We start from the raw sequence: 12877 nt of genomic DNA, 5'->3' as shown, positions 1-12877 counted from the left end.
ACATGTAAAGCCCCCTTAAGTAAACCGGATTCTGCACAGCATTATTGGGTAGCCTGCACCTGACATCATTAGCCCACTCCCAGAGTGGGCAGCACATGTGTTATAGAGCCGGGCATTTGTGTAGAATTGTGGATTTCAGTGGATTTCTAATTTGATTAGAATTTGATTTTCCAAGTATGGATCTGCTCATCTTTCTTATTCTGTAGTTGTACATTTTATCATATACACTAAAATTAGAATGAGTTTACTCTTTCCTTATTGATTTTAGATATAAAACATCTTATTTTATAACTTATTTTTACTTGGAAAACCAACACATACAAAATCAACTAAAGTCAAACATGACTTTTCATCGTATTTTCCGAAAAACCTGCTCCAACACATTTCATGAAAAATGTGTGTACTCTTTGGGTAATCATTTACAGATCGCTGTTTCTTTTGCAGAAGCCTTTACCAAAACAAGTCATAAAAGTTGTCAAACATTTCAATGCAAAGAACATACAAAGAAGTCAACATGTATGAATTGTAGCTACAACTGTCAGTGTAGTTGTTTGCATAACACAATGTACTATTGCGCAAAACAAACTATGGAGTAAAATGCCTAATAAAGACATTCAAAAGTTCAAAAATGTAACCAGTTGCTACAATAAAAAAGTTAACTTAGGTTTCTGAGACACTTTAACTTCCAAGCTCCTTAGTTGTACAGTGGTCAATCATTCCCATTTTACATGCCATTGCATAACTTGCATACTAGCTTCCCTTCAGAGAGCAAATAATTGCCTTTGTTTTTTCACCTATAGGTATCTGCCTAATAAGTGAATATCTGACCTATAAACATTAAAATACACCTGAATCTGCCAATATCAGCGGGATTGGTCACCTATGTAATGTGTATAGTAGCTTTCCTCTGACAGATGGTGTCAGTGGAGAGATGTATCCAGATCTGCATTTCTCTGGGAGATAACCCTCTGGCAGAGAAATTTGGCAGCAGCTCTTTCATGAAGAATATATTCTTTGATCCTGTGGATAGTGTAACCGGTCTTCGTAGCTGTTGGCTGAATAATTGTTCAGTTGACAGCTATCTAATGTGCACGTGAGCTTTAAAAAGGATCTGTCAGTATTTCAAAATTGGCGAGTTTTTGGCTCTTATTTTATTTCCACTCCTCTTCTGAAAATATTCAGGGTTTTTTTCTTTCTTTTTTTATTTTAGATCCATCATATTGTTCCAAACAACTCTGTATTTTTATTCAATAGTAGTTTTGGACGTCACAGGATTCTCAAGGGGTGTGTTTAGGCTGCTCTACATTATAGCAATGTGTGCAACAAATGCTTGGTCAAGACTTTAAAGGGAACCCGTCAATTAAAAAATGCTATTAACCTACAAATAATCTCCATGTTAATACCATTCTTTAGAGCCACCTGTCAGTCAGGGCCAATGGAGAGGATACAGTCGCCTTTCACGATATACAGAGTTGTGACTGAAACCACACCTGCGCCACCCCTATGACTGAAAGCTCAAGGCTCCCCCAGAAGGAATAAAGTTCTTTTCCTCCCGGCAGCGAGGCTCTCAGTGCATTCATCAAGCAGCTTCAGAATGCTATTATCCTGTAGATTAACCCCATATCTGTAAGTTATCAGCTTTTTTTTACATTAAAGGTTACCTTTAAAATAAAATAACAGGAAAACTGGCTACTTTTGACCTAGTGACAAGTCTTCTTTAAAATTTCTGCCACCTACTCTCTACAAGTTATCAGACCTGATTAGTAATCAGACCTCCCTAGCATGCGCTACTTAACTTAAAGAAAAATTAATCAATGGTGGAAACTGAATGGGGGTTTCGACAGATTGGCAATATAGATTGTTCTTACAAATCTAGATGGGGTTGCGAATTTTGCCCCAAAACAAAATATATAATATGGTCCACAATCTAAACAATATACAGTTGACACCAGAAGTCTACATACACTATCTAAAACTACACACATGCATGTTTTTCTCACTATTTGACATGAAATCAGAATAAACCTTTCCAGTTTTAGGTCAATTAGGATTACCAAAATTATTTATATTTGCCAAATGCCAGAATAATGAGGGAGATAAAATGTTTTCAGGCATTTTTATTACTTTCTGCATAGTCAAAAGTTTACATACACTAAGAGTACTATACCTTTACACAATATGGGACAGCCTATAATGATGTCATATCTTTGGAAGCTTCTTATAGGTTTATTGGCAACAACTGAGTTAACTAGAGACACACCTGTGGATGTATTTTAATGCACACCTGAAACTCTCTGTTTCTTTGTGTAACAACAGAGGAAAGTGAAAAAAAGTAAGCAAAGATCTCACAAAGAGAATTGTGGACTGGCACAAGTCTGGTTCATCCTTGAATGCAATTTCCAGGTACTTGTAGGTGGCTGCTTCATATGTACAAACAGTTATATGCAAATACAAACAAGATGGGAATGTCCAGCCATCATACCACTCAGGAACGAGACGGGTTCTGTATACCAGAGATGAATGTGCTTTGGTCAGACATGTGCATATCAAACCAAGAACAAAACCAAAAGATCTTGTGAAAAAGCTGGCGGAATCTGGTAAGATTGTGTCATTATCCACAGTGAAACGAGTACTGTATAGCTTGATTGGCCACTCATCAAGGAAGAAGCCATCACTCCAAAAGAAAGATAAAAAAAGCCAGATTAATGTTTGAAAATGTACACAAGAACAAACACCTTAATTTTGGAGGCATGTCCTGTTGTCTGCCGAAACTAAAATTGACCTGTGTAGCCATACATAATAAAAATCGTTCTTATTGGAGGAAACAAGGAGAAGCTTTAAAGCCTAAGAACACTATCTCACATGTGAAACACGGGAGGTGGTAGCATTATGTTGTGGGGTTATTTTGCTGCAGGAGGGACTGATGTAGTTCACAAAATAGATGGCATCATGAGGATAGATTGTGGCCATACTGAAGCAACAACTCAAGACATCAGCAGGGGAAGTTAAAGCTTGGGCAGAAACGGGTCTTCCAAATATACAATGACCTGAAGCGAACTGTCAAACTGGTTACAAAGTGGCTTTAGGATAATAAAGTCAATGTTTTGGAGTGGCCATTACAAAACCCCCTATCTCAATCATATTTAACAGGGGCAAAGCTGAAAAGACAAGTGCGAGCAAGGCATCCTACATACATGGCTTAGTTACACCAGTTATCAGGTGGAATGGGCCCAAATGCCTACCAACTATTGTGATCAAAAATATTTGACCCAAGGGCAATGGTAGCAAATACTAATGAATATATAAAAACTTTTGACTTTTCAGAAACTAATAAAAAAATGCCTTAAAACATTCTCTCTCTCATTATACTGGCATTTGGCAAATATAAATATTTTTGGTTCCTAATAAGTGATGAGCGAGTACCAAAAAGCTCGGGTCGAGCATCCCAAGATACTCGTGTACTCGGCCCGAGCACCGAGCCCAATGTTATCCTATGGGAGACCAGAGTATTTTTATGAAATAACCCCCCGGCAGCATGTAGAAACCCTAAAAATGTCACAAAAGTCTCAGAAGAGTGCTCAAATGACATGGCAACAGCATGAGGAAGACCCCTTGAAGCATTTATCACTCAAAAGTCACAGCTGTGAACAATTTTGTCCGAGTTTTACGCCATTTTCACGGACTCACCAGAAAACCTTCCAAAATGACACCAAAATGAATTTTCATGGCGGAAATGTTAAGGGCACATACCCAATAGTGAGATAGAGCTGGTGTATGTTACTTTTTGAAATTAAATGAAAGATTTTACGTGAAAACATTGTGTGGCACTCCGATGTCCCTGAGAAGAGACATACATGAAGGCCTCTTGAGTCTAATGTGCCCATTTTGAGGAAGTGAGTCTATGTAGTATTTTCCTTTTCCAGGGCAGTCCAAAATTGTGAGGTTCACCAATGCCCCTGCATACAGCCGTGCATGAGGGCCTGTATACCTGAAGTGCCCATTGTAAGGAAGTGGGTCTATTGTAGTATAGCCCTTTGGCAGGACAGCCAAAAATTGGGAGGCTCCACATTGTCCCTGGATAGAGACGTGCATGAGGGCCTGTAAACCTGAAGTGCCCATTGTAAGGAAGTGGGTCTATTGTAGTATAGCCCTTTGGCAGGACAGCCAAAAATTGGGAGGCTCCACATTGTCCCTGGATAGAGACGTGCATGAGGGCCTGTAAACCTGAAGTGCCCATTGTAAGGAAGTGGGTCTATTGTAGTATAGCCCTTTAGCAGGGCAGCCAAAAATTGGGAGGCTCCACATTGTCCCTGGATAGAGACGTGCATGAGGGCCTGTAAACCTGAAGTGCCCATTGTAAGGAAGTGGGTCTATTGTAGTATAGCCCTTTGGCAGGGCAGCCAAAAATTGGGAGGCTCCACATTGTCCCTGGATAGAGACGTGCATGAGGGCCTGTAAACCTGAAGTGCCCATTGTAAGGAAGTGGGTTTATTGTAGTATAGCCCTTTGGCAGGGCAGCCAAAAATTGTGAGGCTCCACATTGTCCCTGGATAGAGACGTGCATGAGGGCCTGTAAACCTGAAGTGCCCATTGTAAGGAAGTGGGTCTATTGTAGTATAGCCCTTTGGCAGGGCAGCCAAAAATTGGGAGGCTCCACATTGTCCCTGGATAGAGACGTGCATGAGGGCCTGTAAACCTGAAGTGCCCATTGTAAGGAAGTGGGTCTATTGTAGTATAGCCCTTTGGCAGGGCAGCCAAAAATTGGGAAGCTCCACATTGTCCCTGGATAGAGAAGTGCATGAGGGCCTGTAAACCTTAAGTGCCCATTGTAAGAAAATGGGTCTATTGTAGTATAGCCCTTTGGCAGGGCAGCCAAAAATTGGGAAGCTCCACATTGTCCCTGGATAGAGACGTGCATGAGGGCCTGTAAACCTGAAGTGCCCATTGTAAGGAAGTGGGTCTGTTGTAGTATAGCCCTTTGGCAGGGCAGCCAAAAATTGGGAGGCTCCACATTGTCCCTGGATAGAGACGTGCATGAGGGCCTGTAAACCTGAAGTGCCCATTGTAAGGAAATGGGTCTATTGTAGTATAGCCCTTTGGCAGGGCAGCCAAAAATTGGGAAGCTCCACATTGTCCCTGGATAGAGAAGTGCATGAGGGCCTGTAAACCTTAAGTGCCCATTGTAAGGAAATGGGTCTATTGTAGTATAGCCCTTTGGCAGGGCAGCCAAAAATTGGGAAGCTCCACATTGTCCCTGGATAGAGACGTGCATGAGGGCCTGTAAACCTGAAGTGCCCATTGTAAGGAAGTGGGTCTATTGTAGTATAGCCCTTTGGCAGGGCAGCCAAAAATTGGGAGGCTCCACATTGTCCATGGATAGAGACATGCATGAGGGCCTCAAAACATTGTTCCCATTGCAAAGGAGCGGGTCTCCTGTCGTTATAATGCCCATTCTGAAAGAATGGGTGAAAAAATTTACCACTGGGGGTATACCTGAAACAACGGCCTAACTATTGTAACGGTCATCATGGTGGCGCATGAGGAGAAGGAGAAGCAGTCCGGCGATTAGCCAAAGTCCAGAAGTGTGTACCCGTGGGTGAGTGGAGGTACATGGCAAATTCCCGTTACAAAATTTAAATTCCGCTCTCATTTGCTGGTGGTGTGATGAAGTCTGGCCCAATCCAACCCTTATTCATCTTGATCAGAGTCAGCCTGTCAGCATTTTCAGTTGACAGGCGGGTGCGTTTATCTGTAATGATTCCACCTGCGGCACTAAAAACACGCTCTGACAAAACGCTAGCGGCAGGGCAGGCCAGGACTTCCAAGGCGTAGAGAGCCAATTGATGCCATGTGTCCAGCTTGGATACTCAATAATTGTAAGGCACAGAGGAATGTCGGAGTACAGTTGTTTGATCTGCAAGGTACTCCTTGAGCATCTGGGCAAACTTAGCATTTCTTGTGGCACTACCCCGCACCTCAGGGGCTGTGGTACGTGAGGGGCTGAGAAAACTGTCCCACATCTTAAAGACTGTTCCCCTACCTCTGGCGGATTGGACTTGTGCCCCTCTCGGCTGTACGCCTTGGTTGTCCACTGATTCCTGACCTATGCCGCTAGCGTTTTGTGAGGGGAATGCTTTGCCTACTTCCGTGACTATGGCCTTCTGGAACTGCTGCATTTTGGCTGACCTCTCCGCCTCGGGAATAAGAGACAAAGTTCTCCTTGTAGCGTGGGTCTAACAGTGTTACCAACCAGTAATGATTGTTGGCCAAGATGTTCTTAACGCGAGGGTCACGAGACAGGCAGCTTACCATAAAGTCAGCCATGTGCGCCAGACTCTTAACAGCCATCACTTCAGTATCCTGACCAACACGATGACTGAACATGCTGTCCTCCTCCTCCTCCTCATCTACCCTGTCCTCTGGCCAGCCACGCTGAACCGAGGATATGACTGGTGTGCATGTCATATCCTCAATTTGGCCGGAGAGTTGCTCCCTGTCTTCATCCTCCTCCTCGTCATAGTCCTCCACTGCACGTTGTGATGAGACGAGGCTGGGCTGTGTGTTATCACCCACACCCACTACTGTTTCTTGCTCCAACTCATCGCGCTCCACCTGCAATGCATCATGTTTGTTTTTGAGCAGAGAACGTTTTAGAAGGCAGAGAAGCAGTATGGTGAGTGACGCTAAAATGGCATCATCGCCGCTCACCATCTTGGTGGAGTCCTTAAAATTTTGGAGGATGGTACATAGGTCGGACATCCATCTCCACTCCTCAGGTGTTATGTGTGGAGTTTGACCTATTTCCCGATGGCTTAGGTGATGCAGGTACTCAACAACTGCCCTCTTCTGCTCACATATCCTGACCAACATGTGCAGAGTTGAATTCCAACGCGTGGGGACATCACACACCAGTCTGTGAGCCGGAAGATGCAAACGGCGCTGAAAGCCGGCAAGGCCGGCTGAAGCAGTAGGTGACTTTCGAAAATGTGCAGACAGGCGGCGAACTTTTACCAGCAGATCAGACAGCTCTGGGTATGACTTTAGAAACCGCTGAACCACAAGGTTGAGCACATGGGCCACGCATGGAACATGTGTCAGCTGGCCTCACCTCAAAGCCGCCACCAGGTTCCGGCCATTGTCACACACGACCTTTCCTGGCTTTAGGTTCAGAGGTGTGAGCAAGTGATCTGCCTGCTGTTTCAGAGCTGTCCACACCTCTTCTGCATTGTGGGGTTTGTCACCTATGCAGATTAGCTTCAGCACAGCCTGTTGCCACTTCGCCGAGGTAGTGCTGCAGTGCTTCCAGCTTGGGACTGGTGTGGAGGGTAAAGTGGATGAGGATGCGCAGGAGGAGGAGGAGGCTGAGGAGCATGACATTCCGGAGCTGTAGAGTGTGGGTGAAACACTGACTGAGGTAGGGCCTGCAATCCTTGGTGTGAGAAGGACGTGTTCCTCAGACTGGGTCCCAGCTTCCACAATATTAACCCAGTGTGCCGTCAACGAGATGTAGCGGCCTTGCCCACAAGTACTTGTTCATGTGTCTGTGGTTAGGTGGACTTTGGCTGAAACAGTGTTTTTTAGGGCACGTGTGATGTTTTGTGACACGTGGTTATGAAATGCGGGGACGGCACACCGGGAGAAATAGTGGCGGCTGGGGACCGATTAACGTGGGACAGCTGCCGCCATCAGGTCGCGGAATGCTTCTGTCTCCACCAGCCTAAAAGGCAACATTTCCAGCGCAAGCCGTTGCGAAATGTTAGCATTTAGAACTGTGGCATGTGGGGCGTTGGCAGTGTATTTGCGCCTGCGTTCAAAGGTTTGCTGAATGGATAACTGAACGCTGCGGTGGGACAAGGACGTGCTTGATGATGGTGTTATTTCTGCGTGGGCAACTGCAGGTGCAGGGCCGGAGGAGGCTTGTTCGCGGGCAGCATGGACAGGGGATTGGCTCGCATGCACAACAAGCGAAGACGTAGCAGTGACATCAGCAAGCACTGCTCCTCGACTCTGTTGTACATCCCACAAAGTCGGGTGCTTGGCTGACATGTGCCTGATCATGCTGGTGGTGGACAGGCTGCTAGTTTTGGTACCCCTGCTGATGCTGGCATGGCAGGTGTTGCAAATGGCCTTTTTAGAATCATCTGGAGCCAACTTTAAAAACTGCCAGACTCGGGAAGACCTAACATTTTTACAGGCACCTTGTGTCGTGTTGTTGTTCCGGGGAACGGTTGCCTGACTTCTGCCTGGGGCCACCAACCTGCTTCTTACTGCCTGTTGGGATGCTATGCCTCCCTCCCCCTGTGCACTGCTGTCCTCGCTCTGCATATCCTCCTGCCAGGTTGGGTCAGTTACTGGATCATCCACCACGTCGTCTTCCTCTTCAGCACCCTGTTCCTCTTCCTGACAATTGTGTCTCATCATCGTCCACCCATTGTTGAGACACGTTGCCAACTTCATGAGAACGTGGCTGCTCAAATATTTGGGCATCTGTACATACGATCGTTCAACAAGAGCTGGTGAGAGGCCAGAATGTGCAAATGGAAAAGTGAACAGCTCTTCCGAGTGTCCAAGTGTGGGATCAGTAATGTCCGTGGACATGTACTCGGTCTGGTGGTAGGAAGGAGGATCAGGTTCTGAAATGTGCGGTGCAGTATCATCATGGCTACTGACACTTGACCGTGTGGAAGACAGAGTGTTTGTGGTGGTGCCAATCTGACTGGAAGCATTATCCGCTGTCCAACTAACAACCTGTTGACACTGGTCTTGGTTCAAGAGCGATGTACTGCTGCGGTCCCCAAGAATTTGGGACAGGATGTGCGAGCGAGTAGATGTGGCCCTTTGTTGTGGCGAAATTAGAGCTTGCACACGACCTCGGCCTCTGCCTGCACCACCATCACGTCCACTTCCTTGTTCGTTGCCAATGCCCTTGCGCATTTTGCAATGCTGTGCTGACATGTATTCACTAGACTTGTGCGTTATATCCTAGTTTTTGCAAAACGCACACAAGTGCACCTGTATGCTGCCACCGACAGGCACACACATGCGGTTTTTAAATGCAAGCACGGACGCACTAAGAACCTAACAGGTTTTTAGGAGCGACAATTACTGAGAAGTTTGACACTATCAGACACTGCTGACGTGTATTATTCACTAGACTTGTGTGTTATATCCAAGTTTGTGCAAAAGGCACACAAGTGCACCTGTACGCTGCCACCGACAGGCACACACGTGCGGTTTTTAAATGCACGAACGGACGCACTAAGAATCTAACAGCTTTTTAGGAGCGACAATTACAGAGAAGTCTGACACTATCAGGACTGTTTTAGACTGTGTACACCAGCCCCAGATATGATGAAGGCTGGTATACGGTCACCACTAGGAATGGCTATATACCCTGCCTGCCTGCCTGTATACAGCTACAATAGTCCTGAGAAGGACTCTTCTGGTCACTAGCCTGTATTCCAACCTGGCTATACCCTGCCTGCCCTGCCTGTATACAGCAACAATAGTCCTGAGAAGGACTCTGCTCCTGTACTCCGACCTGGTTATACCCTGCCTGCCTGTATACAGCTACAATAGTCCTGAGAAGGACTTCTGGTCACACTGTTTGCAGCCCTGCTCCGGAACTAACTATAAAGGGCCGCAAACCTTTCATTGAAGCAGCAACAATCTCCCTGCACTGACTGTCTGGATGGCTGTGTGCAAAGCACAGCGCGCCCGCCGGTATAAAGGCTCGGTCACGCTGTGCGGGCCGGCCAATCACTGCAATTCCACAACTAACAGGGCTGTGGCATTGCAGTGGTCTGCCAGCCAATCCCTGCATGAGGGCTGGCTCTCAAAAGAGCGCCAACATGCAGAGATGAAGACCACGAGTACAGCATGAGTATCGCGAGATTACTCGGTACCCGCCGAGTAGCCCGAGTACAGTGATACTCGTGCGAGTACCGAGTAGTAACAAGCGTACTCGCTCATCACTATTCCTATTTGATCTAAAACAGGAAAGGTTTATTCTGATTTCATGTCAGATAGTGAGAAAAACCTGCAGATGTGTCTTTTTAGATAGTGTATGTAAACTTCTGGTTTCAACTGTATATTAAAAGACATTGCATTTATAATGTTCATTTGAAAAATGCCTGTGGTTTGTCAATCAAACTCCCTAGCAAGACACAATGAACTTTTCTCCATGAATTTGCAAATTAAAAATGCACAGCTGGTTATTTATAAATGTTATATTATGTACAAAGATAATAATATAGGCAAAATACTGGTGCTTTAACAAATATCTTTTTGCATGGCTCAAAAGAGGAATCGGAGTGATATGTCATGTGATAAAAACCTGGTGGGAATAGACATGCAAGGATCTTGGGATATGAGACTCATTCAACTTTGAAGAGAAGAGAGAGAATTAGGCATTTAGGGAATGTTTCTTTGTTGATGGAACATGTAAGCTCCGGAGAGTAATGCTCCATATAGACGAAAATCGAAAAGTGTGCAGAAGATGAGCAGAATTATCAAATATAAGCTGAATTGTACGGGGATTAGAAGAGCAGAAACCAACAAAGCTTGATTCTCTTTGGATAAATACACCATCCATTCAGTTCCTGTTACATATGTATGCAAACACAATGGGAAACTGAACAAAGCTTCTAGGCATTTCCAAGTATTATAAAGTCTTACAAAAAGAACTTCAAGATGAAGAATTTCATCTTGGCAAAAAACAACTCACTAACTGTATGTAATGCAAAAGCGCAGGGTGATCCGCTCACCATATAGCTCTTAACTAGTAATTTACTGCATATAGATATTCGCTGGCAATTTGCTGTAGCATTTGCACTATACAAGGCATTATACTTCTAAAAACAATATATTCCTTTTATGTCTCCCTGACCTTTGTGTAATGAAGGATATGAGCTCCGTAGCTGCAGTAGTGGTATGGCACTGAAGTTTCTAGGGCTTTCTACAGACTTTCATGTTTAGTGCCATCAGCTCTGGTGCATATAGAATAGGTCCGTAAATCAAAACAATACTTGTCCTCTGTAGTTTTCTTATGCCTTCAGAAAATCCACCCAAGGGTGAAATGGGTCATGTGGTATTTGAAAAGGATTACTTTAAAGGCATTTCATGATTTCAAAGTTTTCTAATAAAAGTTATGCATACCACTGGCTACATGACTACATATCCTGCAGGCAACGCCATTTAGCTGTCAGACTGCATATATACATAAAGTTTAGATTTAGCAGCATAAAGGTTCTCTAATTAGAATGTCCCAATTAATACAATGTGTAAACTTAAAAACAAAACTGATTGAAAAACATTTAGAGAAAAGTGATAAAAAAGACTATTCTATTTTTTTAAAAACAGATTTTAGTGTTAAATGTATTTTTAAAGCATTTTTGCAATGTTTCTTTTTCCATTTCACTCTTTGTATTAATAACACTTGGCAACAAAATTTCAAAAGTTATCTGGGTCAGAAATCAAATTCGCCATTTCGTAATGATTTTGATGTGCTGAATTCAAGTATGACAAGGAAAACTGTTATTTGGCTTTAGTTTCCGCGAAATCGAAGAGTTTGCATTTTACTGTTACGTAAATTAATAATTATAACATGTAGTTATTACTTCTACAAATATAAAACTGCACATGTATTGTCAAACAAATTTTATTAGATGTATTCAGAGGAAACTCAAGTGTATATAAAACTACTATATAATTAATTCACATGTCTAAGCACTTTGAACAATTTTAATTTTAACTATTAATATACGTTATTGCACAGTACAAAATTTGTCCTTAGTCACTGGATACTCGGCTCCTTTTTACTTGTCTCTTATATTCAAGCATTGGATTATATCTCTGGTGATTGTCTAACAGTAATCTGCAAGCGTTGAAGGGTTCCAATTACCCTGATATCTTCCCTGATATTACTTCCATAGCCACAATTTCCTGGTGAAATAGTTCACTGTGCTCGTCACTCACTGCTCCGTAGTTTGGTGCAAAGAAGTCTAGATGTGAATGCAAAATATGAATCTTTAATGACATGTTTCAGCCAAGATTATGATACGCCTGAAGAAGATTTTCTACCAGTCTTTATAGTTGTCTGACTTGGTGTTTCCAAGTAAATTTGTTACCACTAACTGGAATGCTACCCATGCAGCCATTTCCTTGCCACGCAGTAAACGGTGAAACTCCTCATCTTGCAGAAGCACACAAATCTGAGGACCAATGAAGACTCTTTCCTTTATCTTTGCTTCACTCAACCTTGGAAATTGACAAATGAGATACTTGAATGCGTCTCCATTTTTGTCCATTGCCTTTATGAAGTTCTTCATGAGACCCAACTTGATATGCAATGGAGGTAACAGAATTTTCTGTGGTTCGACAAATGCTGGATGAAGAACATTTTTAGTCCCCAGCTGTAGTGCATTTCTGAGGGGCCAGTCTCTTTTCTTGTAGTGTTCTTGTCTTGCTCGACGGTCCCATTCATGTAGGAAACTACAGTTCTTTGTGTAACCAACCTGGAGACCAAGCACGAGGGCAACCACCTTTAAGTCACCACAAAGGCACTAATCCTGATCCTTGTCCTGATCTCCTATTTTGCAACCAAAATACAGGTTGTAGGCTTTGTTAACCATATGAGTCAAGTTTCAGTTTTGTGACTCAAAAGTTACCTCACCACAGATATAGCAGAAATTATCTGCTTTATTAATGCAAGTCCGAGGCATCACTGAATAGCTGAATGATGATATCAGTCGACCACTGAAAATGCTGTGTGATTGATAGAGGGAGAACATGTGCCTTTTATAGAGTTGTGTGATGCAAGTTTAATTAGGCTTACATCATCGTTCTTTCTTTGGCATCTACCATTGGTCATTTAGAG

At 43.5% G+C, this 12877-nt stretch overlaps 1 protein-coding gene across 1 annotated transcript in view; it reads right to left on the bottom strand.

The window, feature by feature from the left end:
- The window catches only part of LOC142302376 (dynein axonemal heavy chain 3-like), a 2626214-nt gene extending 2613885 nt beyond the window's left edge, over positions 1-12329 (bottom strand). The window contains exon 1 of the mRNA XM_075343433.1: positions 12082-12329. Coding sequence (XP_075199548.1) covers positions 12082-12329 — 248 coding nt within the window. The remainder of the gene's footprint in view (positions 1-12081) is intronic.
- Positions 12330-12877: the final 548 nt, after the last annotated feature.

Source organism: Anomaloglossus baeobatrachus, chromosome 4 (genome assembly GCF_048569485.1).
Source record: "Anomaloglossus baeobatrachus isolate aAnoBae1 chromosome 4, aAnoBae1.hap1, whole genome shotgun sequence".
Lineage (NCBI taxonomy): Eukaryota > Metazoa > Chordata > Amphibia > Anura > Aromobatidae > Anomaloglossus > Anomaloglossus baeobatrachus.
Note: the sequence above shows the minus strand (reverse complement) of the source record. Positions and strands in the feature narration are given on the sequence as shown.